The sequence below is a fragment of the Perna viridis genome, chromosome 1 (genome assembly GCF_037379345.1).
Source record: "Perna viridis isolate PV_CMFRI_1.1 ecotype Kerala chromosome 1, ASM3737934v1, whole genome shotgun sequence".
Lineage (NCBI taxonomy): Eukaryota > Metazoa > Mollusca > Bivalvia > Mytilida > Mytilidae > Perna > Perna viridis.
Genome location: NC_142445.1, coordinates 19,327,155 through 19,353,690, shown reverse-complemented (window position 1 = coordinate 19,353,690; position 26,536 = coordinate 19,327,155). Strand labels below are relative to the sequence as shown.

Sequence of the window (26,536 nt, the reverse complement as noted above, 5' to 3'; positions counted from 1 at the left end):
CTCTTTTGTTGTGTTTGTCTGTTTTCTATGTCTGGTCTATGTCCCTGGATAACATTCTTTTGACTATCGCTATAACCTTGGTTCCATTGATTATTTTTTAATTATTTATTAAAGAAAATGGATTGATGTTTTCTTAAATTTTCCCACTTTCATCAGAATTCTGTACATTATAAAGTTTGAACTTTATAAATCTGTATAAAATGGTTACTGCATTTTTTTTCTTCTTTTATATTTTTCATTGCAAAATATATACCATTAAATGTTTAACTCTTTTTATGACTATAAAATGTGTTATTGTTTCGTTAGGATTAATTGTAACTACAGAACCTTACTATAATCCTTAGTTTAACTATAGACATGATAAAAAGATGGTGTGTGTTGCAGTGGAACATTGGTACAATTTGCAATGAAATACAATAATGAGTTTAAAATATAATTTCAGAATCTGCAAGGAACTAAAAATGAAATGAAGAAGAAAAAAAAACTATTATTGAGTAATGAAACTTTTGAATATATACGCAATTTTCATTTGCAAAATTATCACATTTATAACTTTAATTATTTAGTTGACAGTCAAGCGGGATAATTGGAAACCCCATTGATTGCTGATTCAAGTATAGAATTTATCGATCTAACATTATATAGATATGTTCTTGTTTCTATTAACAACAAGTGGTGATGCTTTGTTTTTTTTTCTATAAAAAATAATTTATAACAATATTTCAACTCTATTAAAACCATTTTTGTTGTTTTGTTGTGGTTTTTTTTGTTTGTTTGTTTGTTTGTTTGTTTTTATTATTATTATTTATTATTCCTTATGAAGCAAAATGAATAAACTCGCACTTTATATATCAGCATTTTAAATACTTACTAATAAACATGAAAAAAAATAGTTGTTCTTCAAAATTGTTTTCTATGAGACGTGTTCTGTCCTTTTAAGTCATTTGCTGGTTGGTTATCATAGAAATAGAAGAATAAACTAATCACAAAATACAACTTAAAACATACAGCTTTCATTAGCTTATATATAGCTATAAGTTTTAAGCCATAGCTGTCAGAAAAGAGGAGGGATTCGAATCCCGTTCAGGGAGGAAATGTTTACCGCAAATTTGCTACCTTGCATCGATTCTAGAGTTGGAATGTAGCTTAGACTTGATCATATATATATACCCTTAAACATGCCATAACCTTCCTTTTAGAATATTTTTCGGCAATATTGAAGTAATTCCAGTATACATCAATATATGTATCAAGTGTAAGACAGAAACTCAGCTTAAAACTTAATTAAGACAACTCTCCTGGTTATCGAACATAAAAGACGGCCATCTCTTGGAAAATGGTCATTTCTCTTTCTCATTGTGTTATATCAGTAAAATATGGGCCATGGGCATCAAGTTCAGGCTGTATACGTTTAAATGGAACTCTTGACCTTTCAACTCGTTCTGAAAATCTCCAAAATACGATACAAATACTTTTTTGTATGCCAATGAATGGTCATGTAAATTTTCAGAATAGTTGGAGAGAATTATGATATTAAGTATCGAAAAATAATTCATTCAAGAATCAGCAAGAAACTGAATAAAAAACCGAAATCTAAATCTAATTAAAATTGATATGCAGCCTTATCACTTGTCTTACTTGTTAGGTGTTGGTATTCATTTACGGTAATTGGTAACCCCTTTGCATTTTATTGATTACTGAAATTTAACAATATATCATTATACAAGTACTATCTTTAAAGATAGTCGACGCAATAAAATTTTGTTCTTGTTTTCTTTCAAGAAAATAACACATGAAACGCAATTTCAAATTCGATTGTTTTTTTGAACGCAATTTCAGAATTTCGATACAGTTTTTTTTCGAACGCTATTAAGTTAACAGTATTTGGCCAATCGGGAAACATGATTGCGATCAGGTGATTTACGTTTCCATAGAAGAGCGTCCTTAAGGTCAAATGGTAAAAAGCGAAACTATATCGACTGCGTCGGAAAAAAACACTCTCTTGCTGATATCGACATTTTTTTTTTCATAAAATATTAAATTAATCATTTTCTAATTCTACGTATAAACACTAAATACACATGGCAGTAGAAAACCATCAATTTGATAATTAAAGAAGGTCACATTAAATTTGAATACACCCATCACATGATGCAATATCATATAATACTAGAGAATCGAAGTAAAATTAAAGTACAATGTGAAAATTAAATGCTCAAATATCTGTCAATAAGATGCATCCTATTGACATATATTTGTACATTAAACCAGTGTATTTATAATTCAATTTCACATCTTTATTGAGTTACAATTCATCACAAAAGTACTTATTTTAGTTGCTATTAAATCATTTGTCTTTTCTCTGTCTGTTTGCTGTAAAAGTTTATGTCTTCCTCCTGAATATCACTTCACACGTCACAGCCCGCCTTTGTGGTTCATTTTTTCTTACAATAACAACAAAGAAACGAAAGTAAATGAAGAACCCAGATTCCGATAAAAACTGAGATCATGGACCAAAATCTTTTGGGTTAGATGTGATGTATAAAATCCCCGATTATTTACAAACAATACGTCATATATAAAGCAAAAACTGAGATAGGAAGATCTGGCATTACGATGTTCTGGATCTGATTAACTGTAAAGTCAACTTCTTAGGAGTGGAGGTATACGTCAGCGAGTAATGTAAAACGCAACATATACACTAGCAAATAAGAAACGTCTTAAGATCTTAAGTAAAATCAACTTGTTTATGATTGAGCCTACGCCTGATGCATTCATGAGTATTAAATTGTCCAAAAGAATCTAAGACTACTTGATGGTCTCACAGAATCTTTCCTCTTAAATGTTATGATTTTAAAAGAAGCAGTCAATAGTTTTATACCCACTCATTGAAATTAGCAACAATGAGATCTTTATTTGGTAAGATGTCCACCGTCTCCCATTTATTGGAGTGGTAAAACTGTGTATTTTAGATAGCATACATTACTTTGGGATCAAAGTTCTTTTCTCTTTTGACATATCAAATTGTTCAGCCCATCTTCACCTGGAGCTTTTCTTACTATGCAAATTTAAATAGGATATAGTTCATTCCGTCCGGTTGAGTTGTTGTCGCTTTGACATATTCACCACATCCATTCCCGTAATATCTAACATACAATAAGGAAATAATGTTTAACTTAAAGGGATAGAAAGTTGAACCAAATGTTTGATTTGTTCAAACAAACGAAACAGAGAAATGGAAAAAAGTGAAGACTTATAATCCCCAATTTCACATGTTCCCTATTTAAGCAAACCATGTTATCGTCACAATTAACTGTGCCTTTGTTTTTGCTTAGATAATGCAATAATTTCTAATATGTAATGGATTAAAAAGGCTGTGTAAATCATACAAAAATACATATCAATTATGCTAGAGACGTTTCAGCACTAAAGTTATGTATTATGCAGTGGTATCGATTCGGGGCATATATTTAAAAGTAACATTCATACTTTAAATATTGAGCCTTCAAACTCGTCAATATGTGATCTTCTTGGTATTTTCATCTACTGCATTAGTTAAAGGTAGGCACTTGTAATTAAGTAATCGTCCGTGTTATTTCAAGCCGGGGATAAAGAGATGCTTCTGACATTTGCAATATTAAACTATACATGTTTTTTTTATATTTTCTATGCGAGAAAAGTTTTTTTTTTGCGAATTTAAAATGCTTCTTTAGAAAGTCATACTACTCCGTTTTTATATATGAACCATTGATAATACGTTGCGTTATTCTTACTGCAAAAGTACTGTCGGTCCTTATATTATTTTGATATGCATCTACTAACACAGCCAAAAAAGTCGTAAGTAATGTAAATCAAATGTACATGTTTAAAGCTGCTTTAGCTGTCATTTTCATATTTTTTTGTATCTGTTGAAATATGCCTTAACTTTGAATTGTTTCTACTAAATTGTACTTTTCCTGTATAATTTAATTTGAATCACGATTAACATGCATTGAATACATGAAATAGCCTTCGATTCATTTATTGTCTTGCAAGGCAAAAAGTTTACGATATAATTCGTATACGTTAACTTCTGGTGGACTTAATCCCTGCAGGTTCTGTAAAGGTCGATTCTTTAAACAAAAATCTGATTCTAAAGCGAAAGTGGTTAATCAACGGCAAGGAAGACCCGTTTATTTGACAAGCTCAAATCGTCAAAGAAAAGAGTTCGAATTAAACGCAAGGATCCATTTGTAATATATATATTGTGATATAATACTGCACAAATGTGGTCAGTAATTGTCATTATTTATTTTGAAAACTAATCAAGAAATAGATGAAATGAAATAGAAACAAGACACGTGCTTACCTGTGTATCTGTTATTGATATTTTTAACCAACGTGGAAGTATTTTAACCCAGATGAATGTCCTGTCGGCAATTTTTGGAAGTAATGGCGAAAAATAATCTGATTATAGCTATCGATCTTCTTTGATTTAAAAAGCGTTGTTTTCACAAAATTCTGTAAGTATTATCGACATTCATCGATTCAATTGCATTACTACAAACTTATTTCATTGATTCAGCAAAATTCAGTAGAATCAAAACTGAACAAATTTGACAGCTAATGCAGCTTTTTTAGATGTATATTTAAAATTCTTATGCAATAAAATCACAGATCTAACTATTACTTTTTTGGTAGTCACGTATGGTTATTTGAAAACCCTTTGCTTCTTAAAGTGTTGGATTAAAAATCTATTGTTAAATGAGTCTCTCCTTAGTTTTATTACTTGTATTACGTAGCGACGATTATAAGTAAGTACTTGTAAATATTTATATTTATAAATCCTTATTCACAATCAACATTTATTTAAAAAAAAAACATCATGATAATATGTCATACTTTTGGCTCCTGCTTTTAAGACATTTGCACTATAACCTTGGTTCCCTTAATGACTCTTTCGATAATGTAAAAATGGAAAAATCGACTGGACACTTTTTTTAAAATGAAGATGTGCTTCGTAATAAAAAATGTTTATATAACGAGTGCTTTATTGTGGAATCATACATCTAGGCAGGTATTATACACCAATGACGTCCTTTGGGGTGTATTATAAAATACATTAAGTAAATCCCTTGAACATGAAATATGCTGAGTATATTAAGTTTACAGCATGATTGCGTCAGTCCTCCTAATTATCGTAGATGACAGGATCTTAGTTTGCTGGCTTTTAGATTCAATACCGCTTTTTTGTACGCGAGAAGGAATGGCCATTGCAAAATGACACAAATACCACCTTGCTCAATGTCTTTGTTTGTTTCTTTGTCTGTTTGTTTTTTGATGGTTTTTTTTTTTGTTTTGTTTTGTTTTGTTTTTTGTTTTGTTTTGTTTTGTTTTGTTTTGTTTATTTTTGTTTTTATTTGTTTGTTTGTTTTGTTTGATTTTTGTTTTCATTCACACTCCAATACTACTACAACTAAATAACTACGCGGACAAAGTAATAATTTATTATTGCACACAAAAAAAGTTTTTGCCAATAGGGTTACAAGACTTTGCAAAACCGTTTGAAGTTGAGCAAACATACTACATTGTATTTGAAAACTCGGGGCTTGGAAATTTAATAATTTTCTGCTAATTCTTGTGTTTTAGTGGTAAACAGACGTATAGTTCTGGTTTCCATACTTACAAATTAACTCAACTTCCCCTTTCCTCCAAGAATGGACAATAAAAGTTTAATATATTTGAAAGGAAAATGAAATATAAAGTATTTGTATCGTATTTCAGGATCTACAATGGACTGTGAATAGAAGAAACGAAATATACACAAACATATGAAATCAAAACCTTATTAAAATTCATATGGAACATTTTCTCAGAATTTTAAGTTACTACTTATAGGAACTGGAAATTACCTTTGATTGTGGAAAACCATAAATCTGTGCTATCCTCTTTTGGTCTCTCTACCAAGGACGATGATTGTGATTTACCGTCTATGTACTGGATTCCTAAACTTCACAAGAATCCATACAAACAACGTTTCATAGCTGGATCTGCAAAATGTACCACCAAACCTCTTTCAAAACTTTTAACTTCTATACTCACAACTGTCAAAGAGTTTCTGCAGTCCTACCACGACACTTGTTACTCCCGTAGTGGTATTAATTCAATGTGGATCCTGAAAAATTCGAAAGATCTTTTGGAGACAATCAGTTCAAGACTATTATCTGAATATAATAGCATTAAAACCTATGATTTTTCAACACTGTATACTTCTATTCCCCATACTCAGTTAAAATCCCGACTTAAAAACATTATACATCGTTGTTTTTTCCAAAAAAGATGGTACACCTAGATACAAATATATAGTTCTTGGTAGAGATTCCTCATACTTCGTAAGAAATGTTTACAAAATGCTGGAATTTCTAACAAGTAGACTTCTGGAACAGGGTTATGTTGCTACAAGATTGAAGTCATCACTACAGAAGTTTAATGGTCGTCATCATGAACTCGTGGATCGTTATGATGTATCCATCAGCACCATGAAAACTGATTTATTCAACGGGTCATAGTTTTCCTTTCCTCGTTTGTCTACCCCGTACTTGACTTTTTATGAGCAACTCGGCGGGTGTTTCTAGAAAAGCAGAGGACGCTTACCCTACCGGTGCACCTGGTCCATGCTCCCAGTTTTTTAGCGGAGTCCGAGTTGCTCATTTACTTTTGTTACTTTGTATGTATGATTTTAGTTACTTTATGTTCTTTGTTGTGTATGTCCATTTTCCATCTCTGGTCTTTGTCCCTGGATTAAATTCTTTTCATTACCTATATAACCTTTGTTCCCTTGATTACTCTAATTAAAGAAATGGAATTCAATAATATATCATAAGAAAATTCTTTTCATGGTCCTTTAATAACATAAGTACGATTCTTCTTTTTTCCCTTTGTAATATATCTTATACAACTCTTGAATAGTATAAACCTCCCAAATACACCATATACCCCATCTCCATTCCCCATTCAATCATGCATGTTTAACATGTAAGGAAGTATCAAATTTCTTATTTTTATATTTTTCATATTTGAAGGTGCACATCTTTAGTATGTATTTAAACATTTTGAAAATAGTATTTATTCAATATATTTTAGTTATGAATTACCCAAAGTAAGACCCCCCCTAAGCGTGAGTGTGGCGGACAGACGGAAGAAGTAGAGCGGCCAATACACCTGCTTTCATCGCAGGTAACGCAGGTACAGTAAGAATAGATCTTTTGGCTGTTCATTTCTACAGATAGTCAATGATTTATGTGATCTGTATTTAACTTGTGAAAAAGTTGTTAAAAAAGATTGGAAGTTTACATTCTATATTTAAATAGTCGTTTAAAAGCAAAGTTCCTTTTTAAAATTTGATTAATTTACATAGTTCACTTCAGAGACTGCAAGTGAAATGAGACTCCATGTTCTGATATTATCTCCTTACTTTTTTTGTTAGTAGCTGCGGATTGGGCTGCATTTAACAGTAAGAACTTAAAATGAAATTATCTAACATCCATGTCCCTAAACAGTTAATTAATCTTAATTCATTGACAATAAATGACGCCAATATTCTTTCGCTGTACATCCAACTACTTTAATAAGACCTTTTTAGCTCACCTGGCCGAAGGCCATGTGAGCTATTGCCATTACTTGGCGTCCTTCGTCGTCGTCGTCGTTATCAATTTTTCAAAACTGTTCTCCTCTGACACGACTTGACTTATTGAAACCAAACTGGATATGAATGTTCCTTGGGATATCCTGCATAGAATTGATGTAGGGATTTTTGATCCATCGAAAAACATGGCCGCTGTTACTAAAAATAGAATATAGTCGTTTTTCGCATATATCTCAGAAACCGTTAGATTTACCTAAATTCTGACTGGATAAAGGCGTTCAGCATGATGAGATCTACCTGCAGACAAATTTTCGTTTTAATCTGTTAAGCCATGTTTGAGATATTGCCCTTTTTCAACGTTTTTTGCTATTTTTAATGTTATTTCTTTAAAAAAATCTTCTCCTCTGACACTACTTTATCAATAGAAACCAAACTTGGTACGAGTGTTCCTAGGGATATCCTGCTTAGAACTGATGTGGGGAATTTTTTTTATCCTTCGAAAAACATGGCCACCGTCACTAAAATAGAACATAGGGGTCAGACAGTAGCTTTTCGCATATATCTGCAAAACCGTTAGATTTAGCCAAATTCTTTCAATAGCTGACATGATCCTTATTATTGGGACTACAAAAGTCTTTAGGTATAAAAGTTGTCAGACGACTCCTTGTTAGAGTTATTGATAGTGGAAAAAATGACAGTTTTTTTCAACAGTTTTCAGCCAATATCTTGAAAACTATAATAGATAGAAAGAAACTTTCAATTGCTGAAATGATCCTTATGATAAGTCCTACCAAAGTCTTCTTGAGTCAAAATTGTTGGACAACTTCTTGATAAATTTTTGCCCATGAAAGACAAAATTCAACCAGGTGAGCGATTAAGGCTCCTGAACGCCTCTTGTTTTAATTGTTAACAATTTTCGACACGTGCTTATTTTTTATACGATGCAAAAATTTGCAGTCGTTTAATGTTATGGCGCAGTCATCGTCGGCGGTGGCGGCTTTGTCGTCTAGGATCAATTTGTTTCCGTCCGATAATTTGAATTGTTGTTGACCAATTGTTCTAAAAAAAGAATTAATGATTTTACTAATACAAAAGAAAGGTTCCTATTTAATTTTGAGTTGATGGCCCTACCGTTTAAGGATAAGGGGCCAAAAAGGGTAAAAATATTTGATTAATTAAAACTTATACAGAATGTTTTACGTCCGATTTTGATATTTTTTTTATTGTGTTCCTTATTTAATTCTGGCAAACAAATGTATCAGCAGATTTTATGTGTTTTGGACCGTTTTCAAGTTATAGTGAGTAAAAATTGGGCTACGCCCATAACATTCACCTTTTTTTAATTTTTGATCCGATTTCAAAATTATTTGTTTCCATTGGATTCCTCATACAAATACCTACCTGCGTTTGCCAATCTGATTTAGATATCTCTTACGATTTGCGAGTTATAAGGGGTCATAGATATCACATCCGAAAATTATTTTTGGTTCCGATTTTGAAAATGTTTCATTGAATTTAACATTTGGTGCAATATAATGTCAAAACCATTAGTTGTGTCCATAATAAATTGTAATTCCTTATATTCAAGTGTATCAAAAACTAATATTTTGTCCACACTTGCCCCAACTGTTCAGGGTTCAATCACTTCGGTCGTATCACGCTGCGCTCGGCAAAGCTTTCTATTGCATTGTAGCAGCAACAGAAACCACTCCAATTCGGTGAAAGGAACCAAATTAGCTGATTGAAAGTAGTATAGAAGAAGTGTTGAAATGTTCAGATTTTACCCACTAATTATATTCATTTACTTGTTTAACGCTGTGGAGTTGGCTGCACTTGGCAGTAAGTTTTTTTCTTTTAAATTGTAATAATCTAACATTCATGTCTCTAAATAATTGTTTAATTTAATTCATTGACTATGAATGACACCAATATTCTTTCCATGTACATGCAAGTGATTTAATTTATATAACAATAATGGGTATGGTGTATATGTCAAATAGACAACAACCCCATTGGGATGAAAATTTCATCCCAAGGCTGCTGGCAGCTGGGCCCCAAAACAAACCATTTTCAACTGTAATCCATTTCCGACATTTTTTTCACGTTCCAGCCACAACAGAACCCACTCAACTTCCGGTGAAGAGAACCAAATCAGATGACTGTAAGTAGTGTAGAAGAAATGTAGAAATGTTAAGATTTTATCCACTGATTATATTCATATACTTGTTTGAAACAGGGATTTTGACTGCATTAAACAGTATTTTTTTTTACATTTTACAATGTAATAAACATTCATGTCCCTAAATAACTATTAAATTTAATCCATTGACAATAAGTAATGCCAATATTCCTTCCATGTATATGCAGTTAATTTAAATAGACCCTTTTTCAACTGTAAACCATATTCGACGCATAGTTGATTTTACGTTGTAGCCACAACAGAAACCACCCCACTCCCGGTGAAAGGAACCAAATCAGCTGATTGTAAGTAGTATAGTAAAAGTGTTAAAATACTTGAAATTTATGCATCAGGGTTTCCATCTGATTATAAGCATGCAATTAATATACTACAAAATTATTGCAAATAGTCATACAAGACAGAAAACGGGGTAGTTCGAATTACTGAAATCCCCGTAGAAAAAGTTGAAATCCCCCTTGGATTTGGTGAAAAACCCCTAGATATGTTTGATAATAAGTAAACAAAAGTTTCTATATAGGTTTAGTTAACTAAAAATCAGTTTTGAGTGTGATGGAGCACTTTTTCCCTGTCAGCCACGATGTTTATACGAAACCAATATGGCGGCCGATTGTTTACCTGGATATATCTGATCAAAGTACTGTAAAGCACTGATAGCGTTAGGTCAAATTAATATTTAAACTAGTATATTTATGCTCATGTTAGTAAAAAGCCCCCACGCCACGTCAATGCTGTGAGCATGTGAGGGTGGACAGGAACATATATTAGTTATATGATTAAAAAGGAGTGATTACAAAGACTCGGCACGGGCATATCTGTCGTAGTCACGCGAAAAGTTATTTAACATATTACAACAAAAAAAATAAAACTACTAAGATATCCTGCACAAGGCACAGGCATATCTGTCGTAGTCACGCGAAAAGTTATTTAAAATTTTATAACAAAAAATGAAAACTACTAAGATATCCTGCACCAGGTACGGGCATATCTGCAGTAGGCACATAACCAGATAAAAAAGATTTAATAATAAAAATAAGTAATACATCAGTTGGCTACATCAATTGATAGACGATTAAATAAAAGAAAAGAAAAAAATGAAATAAAGTATTAAAAAAGACATTATATAATTTTAGCTGAAATCAATTATTAAAAAAATACATCACATGTTGAAAAAATTAAAAGAAATACACTCTATGAATCGCAGTCTGTTTTCGTCTTCTTATGAGTCGTTGTCCTCTCATTAATCTTCCTCTTTCTTTTGACCAATCTTCTTTCCAAGTCCCCTTGGTTTAAGCACAGTCATGGTACCGTCTGTAGATGTGATTGTTTTCTGATCCTTAGGAACAAAACATCGAAATCTACTGAACAGTCTCTTTCTCTCTTCCTGTGTCTTACTCAACCATGCAGTCTTAGAAACAAGGAAATGTCGGTGAGATACCGAAAGCCTATACTAACCAATACTTACCACCAATCTTGGCTTCAATAGCCTCGCATTTAAGATCAAAACAAATGGCATCCTCAGCATTAATAAGTCCTTCATGTCCAAATATATCATCTATACTCGGCGTCACATAAATAACATACTGTTAAAATTTGAATAAAAATATTTTCTACGACTTTATTGACACCTACCGTCGTTTAAATTGTCTTAAATGACTTGCTCATTCGTTTAGCCAAACAGCTTCTCCCTAAACGAGTCGCTTATTAGCTTAAAGCATGCGTAACAAATCCTTACGGGAAAATCCCATACTAATATCCGCCATGTTGGTTTCTACCATACGATTTGTTTACAAGTTCCCGTCGAACTCCAGTGACAATCGTCTGCTTGATCAACTTCTCGGTATTGTACGTTGTTGGCGTAAAATAAATCCGAGATATCCGAAATAACGCCGAAATGCATTCTAGGTTCTTCGGTTTTTGGACAAACCATTTAAAGGTAAACAACATCTCCTAGCAACCCGATCACTGTAAACATGGCCGACTTTTTACAATGTAAATATTGGCACCGAGAATTAAAATCTGACCGGAATTTAACGATTCAATGTTTAGGGAGAAGCCGTTTGGCTAAACGAATGAGCAAGTCATTTAAGACAATTTAAACGACGGTAGGTGTCAATAAAGTCGTAGAAAATATTTTTATTCAAATTTTAACAGTATGTTATTTATGTGACGCCGAGTATAGTAAAGACTCGCGGTCCTTTTTGTCGATGACGTCGTCAAGTAGCTTACGCTTCACTTTCTCGTGTAAATGTCGCATGCACAATATATGGTCCGAATCGGGAAAAGCATTGTTAATGGCATTGACCATTGCAAGTTTCATCCGTAAATGATTACAAAAGTTGCTGAATGTAAAAAAGTCACTATTGTCATGGATGAACACTGGGCCTATGAAGATTGGAGATTCTTTGGTGGATTCCATATTGACGGCGGTATGTTTAAACAAGTAGCTGTTACACGCATGTCGCATAAGTTAAATGTCTTGTCGATTCCTAGAATGGATTGTCCTGAACAACACAATTTGTGATATCGTCCAACTGTTCGTTTGTATACAGGATAAGGCACGGCGCCTTCCCATTATCTCTCACTATCCTAGGTACAAAATAATATTGAAATACTGAATTTGATATATAGATTAGAATGCAACTTACGTGGTTTAGTATATGTCGGAGAAACACAAAAGGGTGTGCGGTCAAAGTTCGGGAATTAACACCACCAAATTCCCGACAGTTTATCAACATTTTAATCAAGAAGATCATTCAATCCTCTCTATGAAAGTTCGTATTTTAGAAAAAAAATTACCATCCTACGAACAGTCCCGTTTAAAGTAAAAATTATCGTAGGGAAAGAGAGGAGTACTGGATACGCAGACTAGGTACTGCAATACCTTACAGATGCAATGACAACATCAAAAGTATAGGAAATCTTTCAATCCAATATAACAATAACATAAATGTGATGAATTTATTTGACAAAAATCCAAGACGATAGAGAAAGAAGTCATGGCCATCGCCACTATACATCACCTAAATTACATGATGTGTCCATAAATGGTCTCCTTCCCTTCATACAAAAACGTCTTGGACTTGATAACATTAGAACCAAACTTTTTCTATACCTCTCACTGTACTACACTCCCTTTACAAAACAAGTCTTGACACTCCTGTTTCTGACCCTACCTCTTCATTATACAGACTTGTTGCCATCATTTTGAATATTGGTTTTCACAGATTCTTTAAACCAGTTTGTGTGAAAAGTCAAGATGAAGGAAAAAGATCATTTCTTCCACTACCGTTTGTCAACAAAGGTATAGATGCAATTAATTTGGCTAACATCCTCCATCACAAAAACGTTACCAACAAAAATTCCCCCATACTTTAAAGACAAATCCATACCAATTATTTCATATTCCTATACTTCACCCATTGCATCCAAAATTTTCAATTATAAAAGGCTATTAGAGAACCTCGAGATTGAGGACTTCAAAGCTAAACCATCTGACTGTTCTTGCAAAACCTCTCCATTCAAATATGGTTCTTCTGGTCACGTCGTTACGTGAGATTTAACTATCATCGAAAACGAATCTCTACGTAATATCCTTTATAAAGGTCCCAAGTACCGTGAACCACGCTCCATAAATTGGAATTATACCTTTAAAGTTCTTATGGATGCCGTGGAGGACTAGGCAAGAAAGTGGATAAAACGAGAAGAAGACATTGATTCTCTGTGAGAGTGGTTAAAGGCCGTGAAGTCTATAATTTTGAAACGAATGAAAGTTTTAAGTAGGTCAATGAGTGAAAAGGCTATATCTGTTTTCAAAGACCCCGATGTATTGAAAACATTGTCTACTATACATGACAAATGTGTTGTCGTAACAGCAGACAAAGCCCAAAACAACATTGTTTTTGTCAGCATAACGTTTTACATCCAATGTTTATTATCAGAGGTAGACGTAAAAAAATAGCAGTGATAAGACCTATACTGCCACCACACTCTCCAAAGAAGACATTGTGGTAAACCATAAATCTGTGCTATCCTCTTTTGGTCTCTTTACCAAGGATGATTGTGATTTACCGTCTATGCACTCGATTCCTAAACTCCACAAGAATCCATACAAACAACGTTTCATAGCTGGATGTGCAAAATGTACCACCAAACCTCTTTGAAAACTTTTAATGTAGATCCTGAAAAATTCGAAAAATCTTTTGGAGACAATCAGTTCAAGACTATTATCTGAATAATATAATAGCATTAAAACCTATGATTTTTCAACACTGTACACTTCTGTTCCCCATACTCAGTTAAAATCCCGACTTATAAACATTATACATTATACGTTGTTTTTTCCAAAAAAGATGGTACACCTAGATACAAATATATAGTTCTTGATAGAGATTCCTAATACTTTGTAAGAAATAATTCCAAATCATCTTCCAAATATACAGAGGTAGATGTTTACAAATGCTGGAAATTTTATACATATTTGTCCAGTGTGGTGGACGTGTTTTTCAACAAACGGTCGGCCTTCCAATGGAAACAAATTGTGCTCCTTTACTTGCTGACCCATTCCTTCACTCTTATGAGGCTGACTTTCTATCTGATTTGATTGGAAAGAAAGAATATCGTTTGGCTAGATCTTTTAATCTCAGTTTCCGCTATATAGATGACCTATTATCTTTAAACAGTCCTAATTTCGGGGACTTGATACATCGCATCTACCCCAAAGAACTTGAGATAAGGATACTACAGACACTCTGAAGTTAGCCTCATATCTTGACCTACACTTAGAAATCGATGTTAAAGGAAAACTATTGACCAAACTTTACGAATAACGTGATGATTTTTCATTCAGAATTGTCAACTTTTCTTTCATCTGTGGCAACATCTCTTCAGCACCTGCGTATGGAGTGTTCATATCACAACTCATACATTATGCCAGAGCTTGCCGAAACTACGTAGACTTTTTGTATCGCGCTAAAACTCTAACAAGTAGACTTCTGGAACAGAGTTATGTTGCTACAAGATTGAAGTCATCACTACAGACGTTTTATGGATTGTCACGGTGTATCCATCTGCGCCATGAAAACTGATTTATTCAACGTGTCATAGTTTTCCTTTCCTCGTTTGTCTACCCCGGACTTGACTTTTTATGAGCAACTCGGCAGTTGTTTCTAGAAAAGTAGAGGATTCTTTCACTACAGGTGCATCTGGTCCATGCTCCCAGTTTTTAATGGAATCCGAGTTGCTCATCTGCTTTTCTTACTTTGTATGTATGATTTTAGTTACTTCATGTTCTTTGTTGTGTATGTCTGTTTTCCTTGTCTGGTCTTTGTCCCTGGATTGTATTCTTTTGATTACTGCTATAACCATGGTTGCCTTGGTTGCTCTTGCTCTAGCTCTATTACTTTTACCTTTTAGCACACGTTGGTTTGCGAAGTTTGTAACTCGCTAGACAAAATGCCCTATTGAGGAACGATATTATTCCGATCTTGATGTAACGCAGCCTCCTCCGTTGATTTGACTCTAGCACCCGAAGGGCGGCATTACATTTTTGGTGGCAGCGGTGGGATAATCTCGTTTTTAGAGTCTGTTTTTTGTAATATCATTTTAATATTTGATTAATGAAGGTTGTCATACTTAAATAAAATGGATGATTCCGAAATTTGTTTCGGCTCGGTATCAAATGGTCGGGAATATCAACAGGAAACGTTACCAAGTAGCGTAGATTTAGCAGTGAGCAAAACAAATGATGACGAAACGACTTCTGATATGGAGGGTCTGATGGACAAATGTATGTCAGATTTTTTTTATTAAATGTAAGGTATGTTGGCAAATTTTCAAGATAAACTTGATTCTGCGACTATGAGCACTCCTGCTCGTCCAATTCGAAAAAGATATGATTGTGGGGTAGGGCCATTAATTTCTAATGAAACAAATCACAATAATAGTCACTCTGTTACAAATTATAACTCAAATGGCATGGTAGAAATTAATTGCAAAATAAAACCACAAATGTATGGTGGTAGTGATGATCTGAGTATTTAATTCAATTCAATTTATTAGCAGAATTGAATGGGTGGAATCCTAGATCAAAAGCGCTATTATTAGCAAATAGTTTGTCAGGGGAATCAAGGGCTATTTAAAATGAAAAGATAGAAACAATTATGAAAGTCTAGTATCCGTCCTTAAAAACAGATTTGGTTCTGGAAATAGAGCCGAAGTATTCAGAGCTCAGTTGCAATTTAGAGTAAGATTTAGAAATGAAACGTTGCCAGAATTGGCTCAGTCTATTAAAAACTTGTACGTTGAGCCTACCCTGGGACATCAGCTTTAGTACGGGATACTTTAGCGTAAGAATATTTTATAGACGCTATCCCAGAAACAGAGATTAGGCTCCGCTTAAGAGAAGTAGGGCCTAAAACCATAATTGAGGCCGAAAATATCGCGGTACGCCTCGAAGCACTCAGACTAGCTGATTACCAAAAGGACAGATCCGTTAGAATTGCAGACACAATGACTCAGGGTGATATTAGTCAAATTGATAGTGGGTTAAATCACGACCTTAATGAGTTGAAAGATGGACTTAAAACTCTTAAAAATGAAGTGAGTAACATTAAAGGAAGCCAAAATAGGGAGCGGAATGCAAATGTTAGACCTTCTCAGCAGAATCGCGATACCCAAAATAGAGATTTCAAGCGAAATCAAAATTCTGGGAATTTTCGTAAACATTTGAATCACGACAGACATAATGTAAAAAAGGCGGAAAACGGACAACTGTCGAGGACACGGGTCATCTTTTGACATCAGTATTAAGGCCCAACACTATTATTTCGAACGTATCAGGGGACAAGGAAAATGGATGTTTTGTTTTGTTAAATGTTAATTCATTACCTGTTCCTACACTTGTAGATTCCTGCGCTTGTTTTTTCTATTTTGAGATATGGTATCTTTGAATCTATTCCGGCCGACAGAAGACTCCAAGTTACGCCTGTCCGAATGAATCTTATAACTGCGACTGGATAAGTTTCAGAATTTATTGGTAGTGTAGAAATAAGATTAGGTGGTCGATGTAAACATGAGTTTTTACTTGCTAAAATTAAAGTAATGTGGAGGTTGATCAAATACTGCATAATGAAAGTTCACAAAATCTCGTCCGTTGTGTATTGTATAAAAACGACTGAGAAAAAGTTTATTAAATGTTTCAAAGAAAGCCTTTGAAAAACTAGATAAAGAACGGACAGAAAAATTGAACGATTTTTTGTGTTCTTATCAAGACGTATTTTCTAAGTCGTCGTCAGATATTGGTTATATGGAGCTCGTTAAACACGAAATAAATACGGGGGACACAAAAGCCATAAAACAAAGACCGTACAGGCTCCCCCTGGCGAAACGCGAGGCGGCGATGTAGGAAATCGATGATATGGCCTCTCGGGGTATTATTGAGCCTTCTAACTCTGCTTGGTGCTCACCGGTTGTCATGGTAACAAAGAAAGTAGATAATAAAATAAGATTCTGCTGCGACTTCAGAAAATTAAACGCAGTATCCCAAAATGATTGACAACCTTTACCCCGAATTGACGACACATTGGAAGTTTAAACGGAAATAAATGGTTTTCAACCCTTGATATGCGTTCTGGGTACTGGCAATGTGGCCTTGAAGAGAACGATTGAGAGAAAACCCCCATTGCAATCCCCGGAAGCGGTCTATGGCAGTTCCAAGTACTAAGTTTCGGTTTAAGTGAAGCACCCGCTACTTTCGAGAGGCTAGTTGAAAAGATCTTTTCAGGTTTAACCTGGAAGATATGTATGGTGTATTTGGACGATATCAGCGTGTATTCAAAAGATTTTGACAAAATATCTGAAAAACTTAAGTAAAAATTGTGATCGTTTAAGCAGTCAAATTTAAAGCTTCACCCTGATAAGTGTGTTTTAACACAAACTGAAGTAACATTTTAGGCCACGAAGTAACGAAAGACGGTATTAGTACCGATAACTCAAAATCGACATGGTCCGAGATTGGCCGGTCCCGAGAAAGTCAAAGAAACCCGTAGTTTTGTAGGTTTTTGTTCTTATTATCAACGTTTTGTTAAAGACTTTGCTACAATTGCAAAACCCCTACACAAATTGACAGAGAAAGGCACAAAGTTTGCTTGGACTGATGCATGTCAACAAGCTTTCCATACTATGAAAGAACTATTTATAGCCGCACCAGTGTTAGGTTACCCTGAAAATGAAGGGGAATTTATACTAGATTGTGATGCAAGATTCTTTCGGATGGGGACAGTTCTTTCTCAAATGCAAAATAAAGTTGAGAAACCAATAGCGTATTTAAGTAACACATTTTAAAACAAACTATTGTGTCACTCGAAAAGAGCTATTGGCTATTTATAAGGCTATCAAAAATTTTCACCATTACTAATACCGTCGAAAATTCACTGTCCGTACCGTCCACGGGTCCCTACGGTGGTTGATGAATTTTAAGGAACCGGAAGGGCAGCTGGCCCGTTGGTTGGAAGTGCTTGGTAGTTATGATTTTACAATTATACATAGGGCAGGTCGAATTCATGGGAATGCCGATGGTCTTAGCCGCCGGTCATGTCCAAACAGTTGCTCACATTGTCTACGAAGGGAGACAATAGAACGTTGCTCAAGAGGATCTGAAATTAAAGCCTACGTTGATAATTCAGATCCAGTACCTTCTAGTGAGCTTAACACCCCGACCGATACCAACAGTGAACATAAGGGAAGTCACAAAATTAGTTAGGAGATATGCACACTAAAGCACAATTAATAAGGTCGTGCGTATGTTCTCATATGACGACTCAATGAAAATACAGAACGACTCTGTAAACCAAACGTGACCCGGTTAGCTCACTTAAAATCGAATAAAGACAAATCGTTTACAGTTTGTGAAAAGTCGCAAGGCGTTAACCTCGGTGATTTTTCAAATAGAATCCAGTGTGAGCATGAAACTCGAGTGAGTGCTGTGAAAACACGAGGAATGGTGAAGAAAGAATTGACGGAGAGTAAGAATGACTGTAAAAATTCTGAAAATTAGCGGTTGAGCAATAGAATAGAAATAATGCAAGAACAAGAGAATGACAAGATTTTAAAACGTGTCCGTTATTCGGTAGAGAATTCAGTTAAACCGTTTTGGTCTGATGTCCCAAAATACTGTCCAGAAGTAAAATACTACTGGAATCGCTTGGATTCTTTTGACATAAAAGAAGGGGTTCTGTATAAAAAAAAATTGAACACGGGGGTGAAATTTCGTGGTTATTAGTAATACCGGATAGTTTGAAAGTTTCTATTTTGCAACATTTACATGATAGTGCAATGGGTGGTGGTCATCTAGGTGTCAAAAAGTCCCTTAGTAAAGAACGAGAGCGATACTTTTGGTTTGGGATAAGAAAGTTTGTGGTGTCGCAAATGTGACGTTTGCGCGAGTCGCATATCTACTGGTAGTAAACCAAGAGCACCAATGTGTCAATATCAAGTTGGTGCATGTTTTGAACGCGTAGCTATAGATATTCTTGGTCCTCTACCTACTTCGGAAAGTGGAAACAAATATTTGTTAGTCATTGGTGATATTTCACCAAATTTGTACATGCAGTTCCCATTGAAAACCAAGAGGCTGTTACGGTAACTCGAGCCTTTGTTAACAATTTTGTTTCTTTATTCGGTGTCCCTATGCAAGTGCATACGGACCAAGGGGCTAATGTCGAGTCACAATTGTTTCAGGAAACCTGCAAGCTCCTTGTTATAGATAAAACTCGTACCTCAGTAATGAGACCCCAATCTGATGGACTGGTAGAGCGCTATGTGCGGACAATTTTAAGTATGCTAGCATCATTTGTATCAAACCCATAGATGGATTGGGACCAAGTACTTCCCCTTGTCATGATGGCCTATCGGTCGTCGGTGCATGAGAGCTCTGGGTTTGCCCCATGTAAAATGATGTTCGATCAAGATGTCCATTTGCCAGTTCTTAAAGACCTCTCATCAGAGATGGGCCAGAATTTAAGTGTCACACTGGAAACAAAGAAAGAAGAGAGCACCGAAATCGAACTGCACCCTTCTAATAAAGAAATTGTAGAGCTCAGTTTTTCAAATCAAATCAAGAAAAATAAATCTTTGAAATATTTTCAGCCTCTTCCTCATCTTCCTCCTCTTCATCTGGCTCCTGTACAGAAGAAAAAAACACAGTAGTTACTGGACCAGCAAGTCTTCCTGAAAGAAATCCCTTCTCGTCACCCATGACCGAAGAGGTGGACACTAACTTGCAGTACCTGCAAGAATATCGGGAGAGAGAGTATGGAGGTGTTGAATATAGATGGAGTGAAATTTGAGACCAGCAAACCCACTCTTCGCTCGGACCCATCTTCAATCTTTGCCCAGATGATAAATCCGAACAGTGCATACCGCCCATCAAACAACATCAACAGTTTCGGCCGTGATCCAGCCCATTTCAAAATCATTCTCAACTATTTAAGAAACAATTGCTATGTAGAAAAAAGATACCAAGAGAACACAACTATTTCAATGAATTGTCACAGGAGGCAAAATTTTATAAGCTATTCGGTTTGAAAGCAGTAGTGGAAGAAAGACTGAATGATTTGTGTGCCTGCAAATTGAGTGCAATGTGAGAGAGGATGTGTATAAATCGGCTGTTGTTGTTATTAAATGTTTCATATTAATTTATAAAATACTGGTGCTAAAAGAAAAATCAAAGTACTGAAGCACTGATGTTGTTGTGATGAAAAATTAAAATCAGTGGTGTTAAAGTTGTGAAAGTCCCTTCTTTGAATTCTTTCTATTCCTTCTAATTTGGAGGCCAAATCCTGTAGTTAGGAGGCAGAGTTATGCGGACTACCCACCCCCTTTTTGTGTTGATTTTATATAGTTTGTAGATAAATTTGACAGAAAGGTATTTTGTGTTTCTTAACATTCAAATGTTGTTTGTTGTTCAAACTACGGCTAAAAGCTAATCTTTGTTGTTTAAGTGAAGTGACTTGTTACTCGATAGTTTTAGATTCGACTAAATACCGTCGGTTCTGATTTGTCAAAGAAGTTTAGCAAACGAAAAACCAGTCCATCTACTGATTTTAAATTGTATGGAAACTTTATGTTACTCCCGTTGTGTGTAATTGAGTTAAAAAGTAATTCCAATCCGTTGTCTTCAATAAAAAAACATGAAAACATTTTATTTTGTCCAAGTTTGGTGTTGTTTACCTTTTCATCAGCAGGCACTACCAGCCGTAATATTTTAGATAAAATGCACGGATTGGTTAATAACTATTGTGAATATGTAAGGCGCCTTTTGATTGGCTGAGCGCTTGTAATAAAAGTACTGTGCAGTACCGGAAACGGAGAGTCTAGATTACATCAACCAAAAAGTTCTGAAGTTGTCAAGGCGGCGACTTTTAAAATGTCTGAGGTGCACTCAGAAAGCGCAAAAGTTAGTTAGTTGAATAATTGATTAATGTTGTTGTGTTATGAAATCTAGAGTCCTAGATGGTTGATATATGTTTGCTGTGGGGTTAGATTTTACTATTTTATTTCTATTTGTTTGGATGCAAAAGTCTGGTGCAAAACTCCGGTGACAAATTGCGGGTGTAAATTCAATTTATGGGTGCAAATCCCGGGAGCAAATCCTCGGTGCAAATTCAAGGTGAAAATGCCCTATTGAGGAACCATATTATTCCGATCTTGATGTAATGCAGCCTCCTCCGGTGATTTGACTCTAGCACACACGAGAGGCGGCATTACAATATTCCTGCAAAAGTTCTTGATATCGGAATTTAACGATTTTGGCTCCCTATTCAAGTGAACGCTTTATGAAATAAGAAGTGATAGGTTGAATTGGTAACATTTAAAATTGTAGTCAGAATTTATGAATTGATATAGCTTCTTGTTAACCTATCTCATGATGTTCTCATAACCTCTTGATCAGCATTCATAATTGTGAAAGCATTTTTTAAAGAAAACTAACGTGATTTCTCAAAAAGTCAAATGCACACAAAATAAAACAGGGTGTATTTTGAGCCTACATACACTGACTGAATAGAACAAGATATTACAACAATTCCTTGATTACAATTTGTATAATAAACTTCTTTTTTTTTCTTTTTTAGCAATAGTATGCTACGATTGTAACAGTTTTTCAGATGAGAATTGTGGAGAACACCTTAAATGGAATGATCGATATTTCATCAAGACTGTTTATTGTTCAAATGATTGTTTCATTTGGACTTTACATTATGGCGGAAGAACAGGTAGATTAACAATATTAAATGGCCTAAAAATGATATTTTTCAGTTATGTACATATTAAGGAGATAATTGTCGACTTATTTGGACTGTATGTAAGACTGCTGTAAGGCATCATGATTCAATCCTGTCATATTTCATTTAGTACATTGCGGGCAAAGTAGTAGTTTTGTTTAATATGCAATTTACGAGTACGATTGTGTGGAAAATATTGATTTGTTATTGCAAATATTTTTTTGTATATTCTATTCTATCTGCTCTTATTTGTTCGGTTTTTTTTTTACTTTTTTGTTGGTCTGTTTGCTTTGTATTTTTTTATTGTTGTTGCTTTTTTTTTTTTTTCTTTTTTTTTTTTTTTTTTTTTTTTTTTTTTGCTTTTTTTGTTTTTTGTCAACAAGCTATGTTCTAGAAACATTACCAATCCAAATGGAGTTGTTATTTCAACTGATGGGTAATCCAATTTAACTTTCCAAGATCGAGTGAATTAAGAATGGAATTCTACTGGTTGTTTTCTTACTTCTGGAGTTTTCAAATCACGACTCATGCGTTATGCAAGGGGTTGTCGACACTACGTACACTTTTTTTTTTTACCGTGCTTGACTTCTTACAATTAGGCCTCTTGAAAAGGGAATGTTGCAAGATTAAAGTTATTACTACTGAAGTTGTTTTGTCCTTATATGTCGATAAGGAGGGTTTGTGTACTAAATTTAACAGTCTTCGTACTACGAATTTCGGTTACACGCTTTCAATGTCGATTCTACAATATGAGGACGTTTTATTGGACAGTATATTCACTTATAAATACCAAGAAAAATTTACAGAGTTTGTTATAGACAAACATGTAAGGTATGTCTTTAAATGAAGAAATATCAAGGACAGCAGTATTTACTTTATGTTTGTATAATTGATTTATTAGATCAGTTAATCTAACCTGTTGGAAAAAAACAATGATATTGTGCGCAAAATCTGCATTTTTTATTATAACTACACAAGTACACAAGTTAATTTACGTAAAAAAACGTGGATTTGATTTTGCTATTAACTAAGAGTCAATTTTTTTTCATGGCAACTGTCAACTATTTTCATTTCCCCTTTTGGTAGACGTGCACCTATACTTTAACACAATAACACATAGTCAATTATGTGTCTACTTCAAGGTTTCATTATGAGTAAAATTGAATATCGAAAAATATCAACTCGAGTATTTTGATCACACCATCCTAGCATGCGAACCTCGAGTAGTTTATTGTGATGCTGAAATTAAGTAACGAGGGTTGTCATTTTGCAACATTCAAATTTAATGAATTACTAAACCTTTTTCTTTATAATTTCACTGGAATATTCGGATGCTTGATAATTGAGCGATTGTCCTTCTATGCTGTTGTTACGGGAGAACAAAGTAAAAACATCATAATTTTGCTTTCGGCCAATCAGATTCTTTTGACATTTTTTTTTACATTTGGGAATGCACAAAAACCAAATGCAATGCCTAATTTAGACTTGCTACAATTCTCTCTGTATTTAAAATATTTTACATGATGTATATATCTACACTTTTAACTATCTCTGTAGCGCAGATCGATAGTGAATATAATGAGAATGGATCGGGTGAATATGTCAGACAACAATTCCACGGGGATAAAAAATGTCAGCTCTGGATTACTCATGGGTCTTCATTAAACGACGAGAGACGATATGAATATTTGATAGTAATAAAATAAATTTGAAAGATCACATATAGTACAAAGAGACTTATAGCAGAACTAAGAATTGTTCATTCCACAAGTATATCTTACATTGTCCTACGTTGTGATATCGCGAACTATCTATTATATGGCCGTTATATCTACTTCTTGGATGGCTAAATATTTGCGATATCACGCAATGGACGATGTGATATGAACGCGTAAAATTAAAGCTACGCCGTTGCGATTGGTTGTTTTATGATTGCGCATCATTTTCTATAAAACATGATTGATTGAAAGCGACGTAATTACAACCTTGATGTCGTTATAGACGGGTGATCGCTAAAATTTCCGCCATGACAGACGACATATATATATTCCAAACGAATCAAAGAGAAAAATGTCTCATAATGAGTGAAAGTTGAATATTGCAAAGTATCAACTCTCTTTATTTAATGTCAGTATCATAACAAAATATCCAGCCGTCCAAGAAGTAAATAAAACGATCAAATCATAGAGAATTTAAATTTCGTGACGATGTAAATGGTTTCAAACATGAGCTATCGATTACTTGTTTTTCTTTCTGGAAAACACCAACCACACCTAATTGAGCAGCATGAGAACTAAATACTCAAGAAGGTCAAGATTCCAAAAATAAATTGTGTAACAAGAAGAACTTAAAACAAAAAATGTCGAAGTTGAAGCAAACGCAGCACCGATGAGTTCTACTAGAGATATTAAAGGAGCTGATCGTATATAGACTCAAGTACACATGGACAGTGATCGTTTATTATAGTGAAAGTAAAAGAACGTTACCCGCGATAATGTCGCATAACATCTACTACACTTTGCGACAGAGCTACATTGTTAAAGCCTCGTGATAACGACTGTATCAGGTCGTAAACGCAAGCCTTGATAAGTCATGTTTGAAATTCATCTACCGTCTGTGTTATGTATTTTGAAAGCTCATTTCCAATAATCAAATTGCTATGATCGTATACAAATAAATTTTCAATATCTCTCATAGATAAACTGTAGGAAACCATGCATGCGGATCTGAAAAATAGCTATTTGACTGTTCTTGTCTGTATCAAACATTTTCTAATGCTATTTAAATATTGATATCTTTCAGAGTATGTCAGAGGATGCTCGTCTGGAACGCATAAAGTTGATAAAGAATTGTGCAGTAACAGTCGTTGTAATAGGGAAATACAATTATATTCTAACACTTTAACCCTTTTGTTAAATTTTGTAATGGTTTTTTTATTGTCAAAATAATTATGTTTCAAATTTCCCAATAATTAGAAATTAGAATGTATATTCTAAATGAACTGACCTATATCACGAACTATTCTTCCTTCTTTAAACATTGAAACATTTATACATAATCTATGTAAAGTAAGTGTGTGTTTTTTTGAATGTTTATTATATTATTTTTTTCTGATCACAGCACACTTCAATATTTAATGACTTTGTATCTATTCCGTGGCTTGATTTTTTTCAAACACACATTTTAATTAGAGTTTTAGTCTCTGTATCATTGTTTCGTAACTCAAAAGTGCTTATAAAAAGTTTTGCCAATGAACATGATTTAAGAAAATATGCACTAAGCTCAAAACAATGACGATTTTTTGTTAAATTAACATAAACCTTTTGTTCTGTGACTGTACTTATGACATGCTTAAAGATTTTGGTTCATTTCCGAAATTACCAAGGTGTATTTGGAAATTGATTTAGAAGCGTATCACAACTGGACTTAAAATAAAAGACATGTATTATCGATTTTACACTGGATAATTCTATAGTATCAAATTTGAAACCAAATGTTTTAGCAGGTTTGTAATAATCCAAAAAAGGCCAAATCATTGTAATTTAGCTTTACATATGCTTCTGTAATTTTTGGTTTGGTTCGAGTTTGTGGTTTCCATTGACGAAAAATAGAGTTGGATGATAACTGGTATGGGTTGTTTTGCTGCCCGTATTTTTTCTACGACCATTCTGAAACTTCTTCATATGTTTTATGTTTTTTTTTCTGTTTTAAATCAGTCACTGTATTGAAATGAACGACGTTTGCATTTCTTGTAGTTTTATCTCCATGTTACTATGGATCCTATTGATGTAAAAATTCTGTGCTCGGCAAATATCTATATATGATGCTTTTTGTCATTCCAATTGAATTAATTATTTGAATATAATTTGTTTAATTTTAAAGCTTTAGATAATAAAGAATTTATGAAGTATATGCGTGCAATGGCCTCTTAGTAATGATGGGTGATCTTCAGTATAATTCTGGTATTTTTAATTTCAATACTGTAAAAATTATTTGATCAGGTAGCGGTCTTCCGAAAAATCAAACAGAAAGTGATTCATGCATGTCAAAAATCCACCGAATTCAGTTTTATTTCTTGTTCAGAAACAGTTAATGATCAAATAACAAGTCTTAGATTTTCATTTGGATGTTGCACTTTTGAAATAAAAATTATATTGTACATAAAATTGGCACTTTGAATGAGTTATCGTTTTTGATTTGGTTTCATTTGATTGATTTCAGTGGGAGATAAGTGTTTGATTTTCTAAAAAATGCAGATCTGCTCACAATTATTAGGAGAGCTATATGCTAGGAGGTAAAATTAATATTAACCTTCATCAACCATTTATATTGTCATGCTTTTCAATCGATGGTGGGATGCCCAACATATATCATTTGTTTCTTTAGTTGATAGAATTTATCACATAAAGATAAATTGATTAAGTAAACGTGAAT

The 26,536-nt window shown here is 34.0% G+C and overlaps 1 protein-coding gene and 2 pseudogenes across 12 annotated transcripts; all 3 read left to right on the top strand.

Annotated features, from left to right (window-relative positions):
- The first annotated feature begins 3,451 nt into the window (after positions 1–3,451).
- LOC148627635 (uncharacterized) lies at positions 3,452–26,012 on the top strand. Of its 12 annotated transcripts, XM_088576386.1 has the most exons (9): positions 4,371–4,502; positions 5,764–6,038; positions 7,123–7,224; positions 7,469–7,492; positions 9,318–9,463; positions 9,735–9,785; positions 10,058–10,108; positions 21,953–22,093; positions 24,905–26,012. In XM_088576386.1, exons 5-9 carry the CDS (start codon positions 9,394–9,396, stop codon positions 25,048–25,050), a joined length of 459 nt encoding a protein of 152 aa, XP_088432512.1. In that variant the 5' UTR covers positions 4,371–4,502; positions 5,764–6,038; positions 7,123–7,224; positions 7,469–7,492; positions 9,318–9,393; the 3' UTR covers positions 25,051–26,012. The 12 variants fall into 12 exon arrangements, with proteins under 12 accessions (XP_088432521.1, XP_088432504.1, XP_088432427.1 ...); XM_088576321.1 differs by lacking the exons at positions 4,371–4,502; positions 7,469–7,492 and adding an exon at positions 3,524–3,561; XM_088576339.1 differs by lacking the exon at positions 5,764–6,038 and having other exon boundaries at positions 4,362–4,502.
- On the top strand, positions 15,681–16,619 carry LOC148627637 (uncharacterized; annotated as a pseudogene).
- Positions 19,080–20,579, top strand: LOC148627636 (uncharacterized; annotated as a pseudogene).
- Positions 26,013–26,536: the final 524 nt, after the last annotated feature.